Source organism: Amaranthus tricolor, chromosome 12 (assembly GCF_026212465.1).
Source record: "Amaranthus tricolor cultivar Red isolate AtriRed21 chromosome 12, ASM2621246v1, whole genome shotgun sequence".
NCBI lineage: Eukaryota > Viridiplantae > Streptophyta > Magnoliopsida > Caryophyllales > Amaranthaceae > Amaranthus > Amaranthus tricolor.
In genome coordinates, this window is record NC_080058.1 from 14048800 (window position 1) to 14063468 (window position 14669).

General features: G+C 34.7%; 1 protein-coding gene and 1 long non-coding RNA gene across 6 annotated transcripts; both read left to right on the top strand.

The window, feature by feature from the left end:
- Nucleotides 1–2622: 2622 nt before the first annotated feature.
- On the top strand, nucleotides 2623–8201 carry LOC130828819 (uncharacterized). Its single transcript, XM_057694823.1, has 3 exons — nucleotides 2623–3277; nucleotides 7229–7383; nucleotides 7502–8201. The coding sequence occupies exons 1-3, from the start codon at nucleotides 2674–2676 to the stop codon at nucleotides 7754–7756; spliced, it is 1014 nt and encodes a 337-aa protein (XP_057550806.1). The 5' UTR covers nucleotides 2623–2673; the 3' UTR covers nucleotides 7757–8201.
- Nucleotides 8202–8684: 483 nt separating this feature from the next.
- On the top strand, nucleotides 8685–13549 carry LOC130828820 (uncharacterized). Of its 5 annotated transcripts, none has more exons than XR_009047401.1 (4): nucleotides 8685–9125; nucleotides 9228–9307; nucleotides 10035–12271; nucleotides 13108–13549. It is a non-coding gene; the product is annotated as an uncharacterized LOC130828820 (long non-coding RNA). The 5 variants fall into 5 exon arrangements; XR_009047399.1 differs by having other exon boundaries at nucleotides 8686–9125; nucleotides 10035–11295; XR_009047397.1 differs by having other exon boundaries at nucleotides 8693–9125; nucleotides 10035–10108.
- The last annotated feature ends 1120 nt before the right edge of the window (nucleotides 13550–14669 follow it).

The window sequence follows — 14669 nt, forward strand, 5'->3', positions numbered from 1 at the left end:
GTGATGTAGTTTAAGTATTGCCAAAAATAAAGTGTGACAGTAATTGATTTTAAAAGGGGTTATCAAATGAGAATCTTTTATGTCCTAATTAAATGTGCATTGTTTGTCAGCTTACTCAAGAATTATAATTGTTGAAAGCTTTTTATGAGGCCTATTTATTTCGGGGAATAGATCTACTTTTAGATTAGCTGCATCATATGGATGGATGTACACCTTTTAGTTTGTGTATTGTGCGCAGTGAGGACTTTTAGTTAATGACTACAGTACTTTTAGTTAATGACGGAAAAAGACGTTTCAGATACCCTAATGATGAATGTCCTAGACATCGATGCCAAGTCTATAACTGATGATCAGAGAACCCATGAGAAAGCAAAGTGTGACCCGTTTGAATCGCCTCGTCCACTTAGTACGAACCATCTCATTCAGTACCACGACCAATAATCCACCCTGTCTAAGCATCCTGCACAACACAACTAGAAGAAGATATAAGCACATTACAATTTAATTCCTGAGTCAACTGGCTAATATACAACAAACTATGAGATAAGCTAGGAATTAAAAGACAATTGTTAATTTGAGAGAAGAAGAAATGGTAACGGGCCCAGATTGATCAACACTCACACATTCCCATTGGCTATTTGAATGTAGGTGCGGGTTTTTAGATTAGTGGATATAAGATCACAAGGGTCAAAAGTCATAGTATCGGTGGCCCCGCAATCAAATATCCATTAGGAAGAAGAACAAGGTTTACATAAGAGTCCAAGTTTATGTGGGTCACATGAGGTTTTGGATTTTGTGGGTTTATAAATGGGCTTAGGGTTTTGTGAGATTTGGGAGTGTTGTATAAATAGGCGGGATTGGGAGTATTGTGAGGGCTTAGGGTTATTCTGTGTTGTTTCTATCCTTTCCCCTTTCTCTCTCTTCTGGTTCATCTCCTTTTCTCTGTTCTGTTTTACCTTCGATGCTATTGATGTCCTTCTTTGTTTCTGTGTAGTGGGTTGGTGTGCTGGGGGGGGGGAACGCTGGTGACCAAGTGAGCCTTGCCGCCGGCCTTGTTTAACTGGGCCTTGGTGGCGGCTTTCCGTTGCCGGTGCTCCTCCCACCACTCTGAGTAGCCTATTAACTTGAAACAGCTTTGTATGACGGTTTCCTCCACAGTAACTACACTTAAGGTGAGTCTTGTCCTCCATGTCACGCCGGGATGAAGAATATGACCGGTGGTGTTTAACGGCCAACCCACTTCTGATTTCCCGATGATGAAGCGTGGATCATGATGCCACGCCTTGAAATCTCACGTCTGATTGTAGCATATGCCATTTCAACTGTTGGAAGTGGGTCTTGATTTAATAAGTCCCTTTTTTCTTTGTCAAATGTCTCGTTAATTCCGGCCAAAAACTGGTATAAACGTTGTTTTTGAATGAAAGTGTTGAAGATTGCGATATCTTCAGCATGTATCATCGGGTTTGGTTGTCGTCGATCTATCTTCTTCCAAATTGTAGTTAGTTTCCCATAGAAGACCTCCAAAGGGTTTCGGTCCTATTTTATACTGTTGGCCTGAGAACTCAGATCAAAGATCTGGAGTTCGTCTCTTCCACTGCTCAATAGGATTTCTATCCCTTTCCATAAGTCCCTTGCAATAGTGTAATCTAAGAACTGATTTATGAGATCTGTGTCAATATTTGAGATAATCCATGACAGAACTATCGAGTCCTTCTGTTTCCATGTCCTGTAATTAGGGACCGTGATGCTAGGAGGATCGTCTATGATGTGGCTGAGACGTCCCCTGCATTCTAAAAGCTATCTGCATCATTTTACACCAAGTTGTGTAATTCTGGTAGTTTAGTTTTTCGGCCAATTTTAATTTTGGTGATATGGTTTCAAGGGTTGTGTTTGGTTTGTGCATTTGCTGAAACAGTTTGAACATATGTTCCATTTGTTCCATGGTTATGAGTTGTTTTGGGTCAAACAAAATCTAATTAAATCTCACTTAAATATGTTTTAACTTTTACAACAAGTGATTGATAAGTAGTGTTGAAAATCAAATTAGACATTTAAAGGAAATAGGAGGAAGTATGAGATTGTCTCATTATTTGACAAGCTCATATATTTTGTTAATTTTTTAATTAATTACTTTAAATCGTAAATGATCACTTTATAATTAAATCACTCAAACACAATAAAAGTAATTAAACTAAAACTCTAAATAATCAATATAAAGTTATAAATAATGACAGCGTAGGACTTTCTAATTTCAGAATATGTATTTGTTTAATTAGAGGGTACGTAGTTGACAATGGAAAACAATAGTTGCATTTCGAAATTTCATTGAAGTGATATTTACTTTTTTACCCTTTTAAAACGCGAGGGAAAATGCAAAAAAATGCTGCTTTCCTTTCGTTCTCCTTTTCACTTCATTTTGAGGGTCGCTTTCAATAATCTCTCCAAATTTCTCGCACTTCCTGTTTCTGGTACATCTCGTTTCCTTGCACTTCACTAACTTTTCCATTTTCATCCATTATTTCTAATTAATTCCTTCATTATCCGCCATTATTTTTACTTCTTTTTTAGTCCACTTCTATTTCTACCCATTACTATTATTATTATTTCATTTTTATGATCTAATTCCTCCGCTATTCCATTTCTTACCCTGTATTCTTTCCTTTAACAATCAAGATGGGTAATTGTTTTACCAACCATAAGAACAATAAATCTCTTACTGAAATTGCTCCAGCTGATCAATTTACTACTCTAAAACCCATGATTCCTCCTGTCGTTTATCTTCATGGAGACCCAACCAACATTTTCACTAACTACCTCCGTTTCCTTCTTCGCTACAAATCACTCTCACTCCATTTCATTCCCCGACCCGAAACTCCCGAATTCACCATCCGTTTCGATACCGAATACCCTGTTTCGGGTCCTTTCCAAACAATTTTGGGGTACGTGGAATCCAAACTCCCATTTCCTGCTTTGTTGAAGAGAGAGAAAGCAGAGTGTGTTTGGGGAGAAGACAAACCGAAGGCGCCTTGGGTAGTGATAGTGAGGATGGCGGCGCTTCAGCACCAGAGTATGAGGTTGCATCTGGAGAGGGTTGCTAAATGGGGGATAGATCTTGCGACACATGGCGGATTAGGGGTTATTGATCCAACGTTGGGAACACTAAAAATGGAGGTGGGTAAATTGGGGAAGAGTTATGGAAAGTTGTTGGAGATATTGTTAGAGCATGCTCAAATGGAGGAGCGCATTCTTTTTCCTCTATTACAAGCTTCTGATCCAGGTCCTTTTTTTTTTCCTCAATTGTTACATTGTTATTAAAAAGTTGATCCAATTTTTCTTTGACATCCACAATTGTTATGACAACACTGCAAGTTTATGTAAAATTAAGTCATGTTAATGGTCGCCAAATGGATTTATTTCACGGTCACAACTAATTTCACGTTTAAAACGGCTTATATTTCGATTATAATACATTTGTAATGCAATTATTCATCCTTATTTTTACCCTATGTAAATGAAAAAAAAAAAACAAAATAGTAAAACTACATAAAGATCACGTTCAAATTAAATGTGATTTACTTATAATATATTGCCTTTGTCCGTTGGCTTAGAGAACATTTTTTTATTAATATATAAGGAGAGAATCCAAATTAAAATACAATCATCAGGTTGAAACGAGTTTACATAGGACCCTTCCTCGGAATATTTGCGAAGCTATTATATAAAATACTACCTCATATTTAAGCTATTAGTTTTATTTGACTTTTGACACTGTTTATCAATCACTCAACAAATTATAAGTTATAACATAGTTAATTAGAATCTTATTTGATTCGTTTCAATGTAAAGATCGTTAATATCAATTGTTTACAATTTTTATATGTATAATTTTTACAAAATTATTACTTTAGCAAGTGTGTCCGGTCAAATGAGACTATAAAGATGAATAGGAGGAAAGGAAGTGAGATAGAAAAATATAGCATGAATACTTTCTGATTTAGATCATTTTTTAATCAGGGTCATATACTCATACTCATATTGGTATTGTAAACTTTTTTAAGAAAAATAAAATTGATATTGGAGTACACAAATTTTATTCAGCAAAGATTATTAAGCAATTTTCTTTTTTAGAAATCTACAAATACTCCACTGATCATAAAACATGGAGTGGAGGATAGTCTTGAGTTAATATACTTGGTAACTTGTGGTATTAAAGTGTGTGCAATGGCTCCGATAAGAGTTGGGCCTGGTTTAAATGGGCCACACCATTTTGGCCTGCTCGGTCCAACCTAGACCATTTAAAGTTTTGTTTTTCTAAATTTTCATTGAAATAACCACGTTAGTCGGTATATTGCGTAAATGTATTGACGATTATAAATCTATAATAATGTATCACAATTATAGGCTTTTTTTTTTTAGTTTACATAATTATAGGCTTTGTTAATTATAATTAGACTATTGACGATTATAAATCTATAATAATGTATCGTAATTCAAGCAAAAATAATACAAATGGAGGTTCGTTTATAGCCCGTATAGAGCCCATGTCATTTATGTAAATAAAGGGTAATTTAAAACCCGTCTCATTTAAGGTTTGACCCTTTTAAATACCGCATATATAAAAGTCATATCCGGGCTCCCAATGAGCGCAATCCGTTGTAAAACTATATTGGACAAAGGCTATGATTACAATGAATATGACATGGATACTTTTAAAGTGCATTTGGATGGAAGGAAACGGAGGGAGAGGAAGGGGAGGAATTTAGAGTCCGGATAACAAAATAGGAGGGAAGGGATTTGAAGAAGAGGAATTTGAAGGGATTGGATGAATGATATTTATTGAGCTATCAATCTTTCTATTGGTTGAAATATTTGATGGGAAAACTTTCTTCTCTTCTCTCTTCCTTTCCCTTCTCTTCCCATCCCTCATAAACAAACAAGCGTCACTTTTCTTCTATTTCTCTTCCCTTTTCCTCCCTTTCCCTTCCTTTCTTTTCTTTTCTCTCCAAAATTATTATCCAAAAATGTTGTTAGGTCGACGCTAAGTTGGAATATCTGAATATTGTTTTTGCATATGATGTACTATGAATATAATCATGTGTTGTTGATATTTTTTTACTGTTTTATCCAATTTGGTGTTTCATTGTTGAAGAACTTAGCGTAGGGAATGAATGATGATATGGCCTAAAATCTATTTGGTGTATACATCAAATAGTTGTTGAGCTGGTGAAATCATACCTACAAATACTACCGACATATGCAAATACACAATGGTTTTTAGAACTTACAATGCTGAAATTCATTTTATTTCTGTGAAGGCTATTTTATTCAGCCGTAGCACTTCTCTCCGTGGGGTTATCGTACATTCCCCATAGATTTGCTAGAAATTGGTCGGTTTTAACTAACACTTGCACTAGGTTTGGATAAAAATGTAGGAGGGAAAAAGAAGAGAAGGGGAAAGGACTACAGTGTTAGAAAATAAGCCATATGTAATCTCACATCGAACAATTAGAGAGGGGGATTCACATATAAGCTTGATGGACTACTCCTCCATTACCAACTGGTTTTAGGATGAAACCTCATCGGATTTGTGTGCAGTCAATTCTCCTCTTATGTGGTCTTGTTTTCAAGCCAATTAACAAATTTATCAAGCGGGGGCTACTAGGGGACTTATCCCGTGTTTATTGAGATCATAGGAAAAGAAAAAAAAAAAAAAGAAGAAATATCATTTTCGTTCCAAATATTTTCGGTTTTGGAGAGATTTGATTGTTAACAAAATTAGCGACATAAATCACTCCAATCCCCTTCCTTCCGAATTCCCCTTTAAAATTGTATCTAAGCAAAGGAAAACATCTTCCTCCAAATCCCTATATTTCTTTTCTTTCGCATTGCTTCCATCCAAACAGTGTGTTGAAGTAAATTAGGACTGTTACTCTATTACTTCAGGCTAGACCTGGGAAAATTTGATCCGACCCGAAAATGAACCTGGGACCCGACCCGACAAAATCCGAACCCGACCGACCCGAAAGCGACTTAATCTGAAACATGACCGACCCGATAATTACCCGACCGAAAATGACCCGACCGGAAACCGACCCGTTTTGACCGATTTAATATCAATTTTTAGAGTAATTTCAATGTTAGAATTCATTTCAAATAAAATTTTAGTTTTCAAAGTATCTCAACATATTAAGTATATCACTTGAACCCTAAAACTCATCAATAGATCTCAAAAAACACGTATTTAACGTTTTTTTAGCCATCGTAATTATTTTTCTTTAAAAACAGGACGTTATAATCATCTTAATTGAATACATGTATCTTGTTAAATCAGTCAAATGAGTTTTTAATTCTTCTACATTTCAGTAAGCAAATCAATATAATTTATACGAACGTTTCGCACGTTTGAATGATCTTTTCAAAAAACGAATGTCGCTACCCTAAATAACGCGTATCTTATAAGACGAAATAAGTACTTAGTTAGTTGTATATCTTTCCAATATGAAAATTGTGAAGATAATTTTAACGTCATTTTTATCTAACGTTACAATTATAATAAACAAAATAACTTTTATAAAGCGCGTATCTTACAAGTCTTTCAAAATAAGTATTAATTCCCCTATTTTTGTTGCACTTAAATGAACCTGACATATCAACTATTTTTTGAAAATCGTACATGTAATTTCTCTAATGATTTTTTTTAGACATTTTAATGATTTTTTTTTATGTTGAATAAGTCGATTGGATATTCTAATGTTTTATGGTAACCCGTTGGGTCAATCCGAACCTACCCGAAACCCAGAGTGATCCGACCTGAAACTGACCTGATCCGAAACTGACCCGACCCGAAAATGACCCGACCGAAATTGATCCGACCCAAAACCCGACCGACCGACCGTTTTCCCAGGTCTACTTCAGGCTTATGAAACTTGTCATTAACTACATTGTAAACTACCTTAAAAGATTCAATTTAATGCTGCTGGAATAAGTAGAAGATTGATTATCCAATCATTATTAAAAGGCATCTATTTGCAGTTCTTTTCCTTTTCAAAAACGTGTAGTAGAGGCTATGCCAATGAAAGTGATAATGAATTGGAAAGTTCCTTGTGAATCTTTTCCTTTTTAAGGTCGTTTCTGTTAGATTACTCATTTCCTTTGATAGCAACACTGATGTATGTTGAAAATGGATTTATATATGCCATTGTTTGAAAATGATGGATAAACAATACAGGGGTGTGTAGGTGTGTGACTGAGGAACATGCAAGGGACCTACCCATAATGAATGGGATCAAAGAAGATATAAAATCAGTGGGTGTTCTCAAACCTGGTACTTCTACCTATCAAGAGGCCTTGTACAGCCTTTCTGCTCGACTCAAAGCATTACAAGTAAATCTGTTGTGTCATTCTTTGATTTCCTTACCATTCGTTACACGATGCGGTTTGCATTGTGGAAGAGATTCTAGTTCTGTACAATCTGTACCAATAATCTGTTTGACCATAACAGGAAAACTGCAGCCAACATTTTGATGAAGAGGAGACAAATCTTTTTTCTTTGATGGAGGCAGCTGAATTGGATGAGCAGCAGCAGAGAAAAATTTTCGAACAGTATATTAATGTGATGCAAGGGACTCATTCTCATCTAATCCGCTTTTTTATTGAAGGGTTACTTCCTCATGAAGCAATGGAGTATGTGGATTTGGTCATGATCTGCATGGATCAGGAAACAATGGCTTCCATTCTGTGTATGCTTGTTGAGTAAGTTTGAGCTGCAGCCAGCAGTACCTTTCAATAATGCCCTGATGCTTGCTAGCATATGAAGTACGAAGTAATCATGCGTTTTTTATGCTACTTAATACTCCCTCCGTCCTTTTGAGATTGCTAGGCATGTCGTGTCAGTAGCAATCTAAAAGGGATAAAGAGTTATTTCTTTTGCAGATAGAAGAGTATACAAATGTTTTGGAAGATTTGAATCTGTATAGTTTGTGTTGGGTTTCTCAGGTAAAGCTTGGGGTGGGATAACCTTGAAATGATGTTTACAGCATTGTGACTGTAACTCCTAATTGTGACTGTGAGTGGAAAGCTAAGCTGTGCTATTCCTGTTTAGTCTGTATCAAATGAAGAATATTTTCCAAGCTCAGCCAATTAGCCTGTGCTATGATGAAACTTTACCTCAATTCTGTATTTCAAAATTGTACAGAAAGTTGTGAACTGTCAGCGTTTCTTTTTTTTTTTAATGCAGAAAAATTACCTAGAATTAACACTAAAAAATCCAATTTTTAAAGGGTATTTTCTAGAGTAAACCCGGTAAACTGATAATTTGCAATATCAAGTTTTATTATTTTTGAAAAAAATTAATTAAAATACAAATACAATGTCAAAAATACTGTAAAAGAATGTTAAATTTTTTTTTATTCTGAACTTTTTATGTAAATTTTCAAAATTTTTCTCTAATTTTACATTAATTTTCAGTTTACATTTTTTGGTAAATTACCTAATGTAACAAGTAATTCGGTTGCTCATGTTTACTCTAGGTAAATACCTCTTAAAGTTTGGATTATTTATGATTAACCAATAGGTGAAATTATTTTAGGAAAATCATGAAAATATTTAATTATTGTAAGTAATTTTTCCTTTTAATATTTCAATAAAGTATTTGTACATTTAAGAAATTAATAATGGAGAACGAGAAAATTTTTAAAAATTAGAACAAACTCCTTCCATTCAGGGTTATTTCAATTAAACCAAACTCCTTCTCCTTCCACCTTAAAATTCCAAACCCATTTCCTTAAAAATTCCAAACCCATTTTCGTAATCCTTCCTCCTTCATTTTTGGTTTCGACATTCTTGAAACACGAACTGTAACACCTTCTTCCTCCTTCTGATAATTTCAAATGCCAACAAGCAGGATTCATTCTCAACTCTTACTCTTGATTCTCGATGAAACAGGTCCTTCATCCTCTTCCTCTTGATTCGAACTCTTTCCTTCCTTTTTCCTTCATCTCTGAGCAACAAAATTGGGCAGCAAACCCATCATTCATTGAGGTTACGAACACCACTTCTCACGGTGGTTCTGCAACCCTAATCGGCGTCCCCTCTCTTGATTCTAGCATTGGAGTTTCTGAAATCTGGTAAGGAAACAATCTCCATCTTCAATTCTTGTCTAATTATTGAAATAAGAACAATAGGCATTTCACAAACTCCTAATGATTTACTCAATGAAACTGAAACAGCTGCAGCCTCGAACAACATTCGCAATTTCGAACCACAATCGCAACTTTCAATTTTCTGATTTTGTCACCTATCATGATTGGTAAGTTCTATCTATCAGACTTATGTAATTCTAAGAGTTTTAGATCATTGTTTCTGTTTTCATTGCATTTCTTTTCTGAGCAAAGAGACTTGTCAAAAGGGATTAATTCATGATTTCTTAATTATAACCGATTTAGCCTTTTGATTAAACAAACGAGATCTAGTAGCAAATTAGTGAATGTTGTGTTAAGTTTGTCGAGTCTTGAAGGTTAATAAAAAATTATGAATTAAGGAAATTATGGTTTTGTTGAAGAGATATTAGATATTGGTGAAAGAATTGAATAATTGGTGACCGTAATTGAAGTATGAGATTCTTTGGAAATCATTGATTTTGGGAGGAATATTGGTTGTTTTAGTAAATGAACAAGGTGATATTCCTAAAGGATCATTAGATTCTTTAGTGGATTATTGATCATAGGTATCAATTAAAAAATTTTCTTTAATTAATAAAGAGGATGATGATTATTGAGAAACCTTTAGTGGAGTGTAAACAGTCCTAGATTCTTGGATCATAAAGTTTTTGTGGTATATGATTGGACTTAGTGATGAACATTGTTGGTTTGCCTAGATTCTTTAATATGTGTAAAAACGAACTTATGACATGAGATGTTGCAACGCCAGAATAGAGTCATAGTTAAACCTTGGTTGTAGAAGGAGATGTAATAACTTATATATCAGTACAGTAGCATCAGACGCCTTTTTGTGATATTGTGATTGTTATACTTCAGAAGGCGACATCATCGAAGAACTTTTCTAGTTGATAGCTGTGATCAGGATTCGACTCTTTGAAGAGACATCGCAGGTGAGTAGTAGCACTCCCTTAAAGGGTCTGACCCAACTACATTCTTAAAAGTAAACTTTTTACTAAAGCTCTTTTGAATTGGAAATTGTTGAGACAAATGTTATTGTGAATGCTTATGCTGATATTATGATATGGTCAATGGATCAGGCTTGCGAGCTGGTCATTAACGGAGTTGAGGAACATTGTTCCCTGCTCCCTGTTTTTGAAGCGAATTGTCATTCAGATATTGACTAGCTTCACTCGAGAGCGACATAGCCTTAGAGCTATGGGGCACCTCTCAAACTAGACTTCATGTGCTCACATAGATCTAGGAAACTTTTTAAACCTATGATTTGAATTGCTAAGTTTTTTTGTTTTGGATTGTTACTTCTCGTTCAGTTTAATCTGACCCTCTGTGGTTTCCAACTTTTAGTTTGTCTACAGATCAAAACCAGACGGGAATAATGGATTAGCGGAAGTGATTATGTAACACCCCGAGATTTTAATAATGAAATTATTAAATATTTTAATAACTTTTAAAGATTTTACAATTATATTAAATTATTTCTGAATTAGTTTTTAATAAATTTCTTGCATACATGAATTTAAATGTTAACTTATATATATATATATATATATATATATATATATATATATTAAAAATATAGTTACGATTTCTTAAATAAAGAAGTTCGAATCAAAATGATTATTTTATTAAAATGGAAGCCCACGAAGGTGAGTCTTTTAGTTGGGTCTCGCAGGAAAACGAATCGAGATAAAAAAAATAATAAATAAATAAATAAACCTAATAATAAATAAACGTAATAATAATAATAGTAATAATAATGATAATAGCAATAACGAGTATAAAACCCGTGAAAACTCTAAATGCTCAAAGGAGCCGTCATCCCTCCTTCTCTTCCTTCTCCTTCTTTCTCTCTTCTCCCCCTTGCCCCGCCAGAGAGCAGTTGGCCACCACCAATCGCTGCACAGCCCACAGAAACACCACCAAGCAGCCCTGACCTTTCCTTCTCATTCCCACGTGCAGGCCAGCAGTAGGCGGCTGCAGTTACACCTCACAGCAGCAGGCGACTGCAGGTTTGCTTCCCCTTTGGCTCTGCGCAGCCCTCCTCCACCACCGTGTCTTGAGTCACGCCACCACCACAAGAACCACCAACCTCTTGACCCATTTTCTAGTTTCACCCATTGTAAGCCATCTCTCACTTTTCAAATTGATTAATTTACTCATTCTAATTAGAATCTACCATGTTTATGAGTTGTGTGTTGATTGTGTATTAGTCTCATTGAATTTCAGTATGGTTAATAGTTAAAAGAATTATCCTTGAACATGAAATGATTAGGGTTTTATTTAGAGAGGTGATTACTAGTAGTGTGTGTGTGTTTGTATGCTACTTTGGTGGTGTGATGATTTATTCAATAATCTTATAAGTAGTTTTAAGACTTGGTTGATTATTGTTGTGGCAATTAGTAATGTTTTTGATTACAGTTGACTATAGAAATAATTTGGTTGTTAATTGGGAGTACTAGTTGCTAATTGTTAGTGATTTAATTGTGAGAGTTACTAGTTGCTAATTGTTAGTGATTTAATTGTGAGAGTTACTAATACCTCATTAGGTTGTTATTGAAATCATAAATACATAATTGTAATAAACCATGAACGTAGTGTCAACTGTTGAGAATTATTAAAGTTACTTGTATGATGCCTTGATTTTAGTTCTTTGTAGCCTTGGAGAATATAATAAATGATATTGTGATGTGATAACTTTAAGATTCGTCCTTGTCGTCATATTAGCACTACATCAACATTAAGTGTGAATCATCGCTTTATATTAAGATGATGTGAACCGTTATAACTCAAAGTTAGTTGGTGTAACGAAGCAGTCGACATAATCCTTTTATTCTTTGCCGATGGAAAAACTTGTGTTATTGTTGAATTGACGATTATGCTTGGTGTTGAATGAGATGCGTACGTGCTGGAAACAATTGAAAACTTGTCGTGAATGGATGATAGTGGTTAGTTTGGTTTCTAGCGGGTATGAGAAAGTAGTTAAGAGAACTTATACGTTTTATTCCTAACTTGTATAGGTTCCCAATTTATAAGAGGAAAGTAGACCATTAGTTGGGTGATTTTTGTAACTTGTGGTCGTGCAGTGACGCTTGTAGGTACATACATGCAGCAATTTATTATCATGTTTATCATTACAAAGTATTATCAATATCTCATGATTATATACATCGTATTAGAATTATAGAGCGCCAGAAAGTAAACTATGCTAGCGTATAGTCATAATAGTGATATAGGCAAGTAGAATGAAAACATTAGGAGACTATGAGAATAGATTTCTAAATAGTAGGGAACGCACCATGGTTGTGTGTGGTATCAAAGTGATTTCCTACTTATTGAGCCTTGATGTATGATTAGTTGGCGTGACTGAACTGGATTATGTCCGATTGATTTAATAGTCCCCTAGGTGAGGTTCGACAGGACCACCGTAAGGGGGTATGAGCATACTTGGGTCACTGGGCGCCGGATGGCCGATACCGCCCCTTGACCGAGGTGATACCATGCGGGCCTTGCAAACCCCAATATGGTGGCCTCTTCACTGGTTTAGTAACCCAGTGTGTTAGTTTTTCCCGAAGGTAGGACCCGAGAGGGTCGGCTGGAGGGGGCATGAGCTTATACTTTGCCATGGGCATCGGATGGCCGATAACGCCCTTGGCTGTGTCACTATGCCATGAATAGGGAAAGGATCCACTACCTTTGAATATACTTGAGAGATTAGTAGTTTGAAAGAGAAATTATGAGTAAATAGAGGTGTTTAGACAGATGAGTAGACTCGCTATTGCCATACTATATCGTTGTCTATTGTTTTGTTCAATGACTCAAATTGTCATAAGTTCATTAATTACTGACGTGTATGTGTTTGTTGTTGTTTGCTCATGACTCTCTATGATGTTTCTGCTATGACACATTTGACTATGGTCATTATGTTGAGCAGCAGGAGGATCATAGCTTGACATGACAGGTATAAGAGCTTCTTTTGCTTTGCATTGGGGGAAGAGCGAAGTACGATCGTAACAATTATGTATAAATTGTCTAATACTTGTAGCTTCTATATTATTTGTAAAGTTTTCTTTTGGAATTGTATAACTTCTTTTGTATGGAGCCATGTGACTCCTTGTATGACCCGTAATTCCGCTACGTAGTTTTTGGATGTATAGTAGTGAGAATACTCCTTTAGTATCCGTCAGAATGATGCGTTAACATTGGAACCACGATCCTCGTTAGAGTTGATGACTTGTGAAGCCGACGATGATTCTTTCTGTCGCGGCGTATTCTTGAAGGCATTAAAGGCCTTAGATTATTTTAGTTATGTTATCCATTTAGATATTCTTGTCACATCCTCAGTTTTTAGCAGAGATGCTGCAAATTTCCACTTACTCACCTTTCTAATTAATCTTTAGAGTTTGTTTTAATTATTTCCCCTTTTCTTTTTATGTAACACCCGAATTTCCTCCTTTCCTTCACAATTATGGTGTCGTTTAAGGGGTTGGAAATTCAGGGGTGTTACAGATTAGAGGTTCCAAGGATGTATATTGAGTTGAGCATATAAGAATTTGTAGTTTTGTATTAGGATTTTGGATAAATGTAAATTTGATTTAGTTGTGTTGGTTATATTGGACTTGTAGAGAATTGTATGATTATCTTGTGTTTTAGTTAGATGTTTGTTTTGAGATTTATCTGAATTAGTTACATTAAAGAGCTGGTGACCCCTTTACTCAAGTTTTGGAAGTGTGATTTTAGTTTCTTGGGAAATGAAACCCCGTGATGACCCTGTTTACTCAGTCAACAGTAAGTCGAGTTGTTACACCTACATACTTATAATCAACTAGTATGTGTGTTCAAGCAATGTAGAGATATTTTAGTCCACTAGTATAGAAATCCGTGCATGCACGAAGTTTATAAAATTAAAAAATTTTAAAATTATGATTTTAAAAATGATAATTTAAGTATTAATTATATTAATTAAGTTTAATTTTTTAACTAAATTGTATTAATCGATATATAAATAAAATGATATTTATAGGATAGATAATTGGATGCAAATACAAATATTTAGGCCTATCTTATATATAATAACAATTCATTTTAAATTAGCAATAATTTTCTTTTTACTAAATAATAATTGTTTAAAGGATATAAAACACCTTTTTGTATACCATATTTAATGTAATTAATATAAATTTCACTATCCTTGTCACATATATTAATTATCTTCAATAATTTTAAAACTTACTCAAGTAATTATAGTTGATAATAGGCTTATAGTTATCATAAAGACGTTATTTTTATTCTTATAACTTTCTTATTCGTATATGATTAAAATTATTTTGTATTCTATATATTCTAAATTTAAGCAAGTATTAATTTCAAATTAGTTCTTTCTAGCTCCGTTTCACGCTATCCCTGAACGAGTCATAACTTCCCGAGAAAATGAATAATTCCAAACAAAACTTACGATCTAAATCAGGCGAACGCCGACAAGCCAAAGTTGGGGGA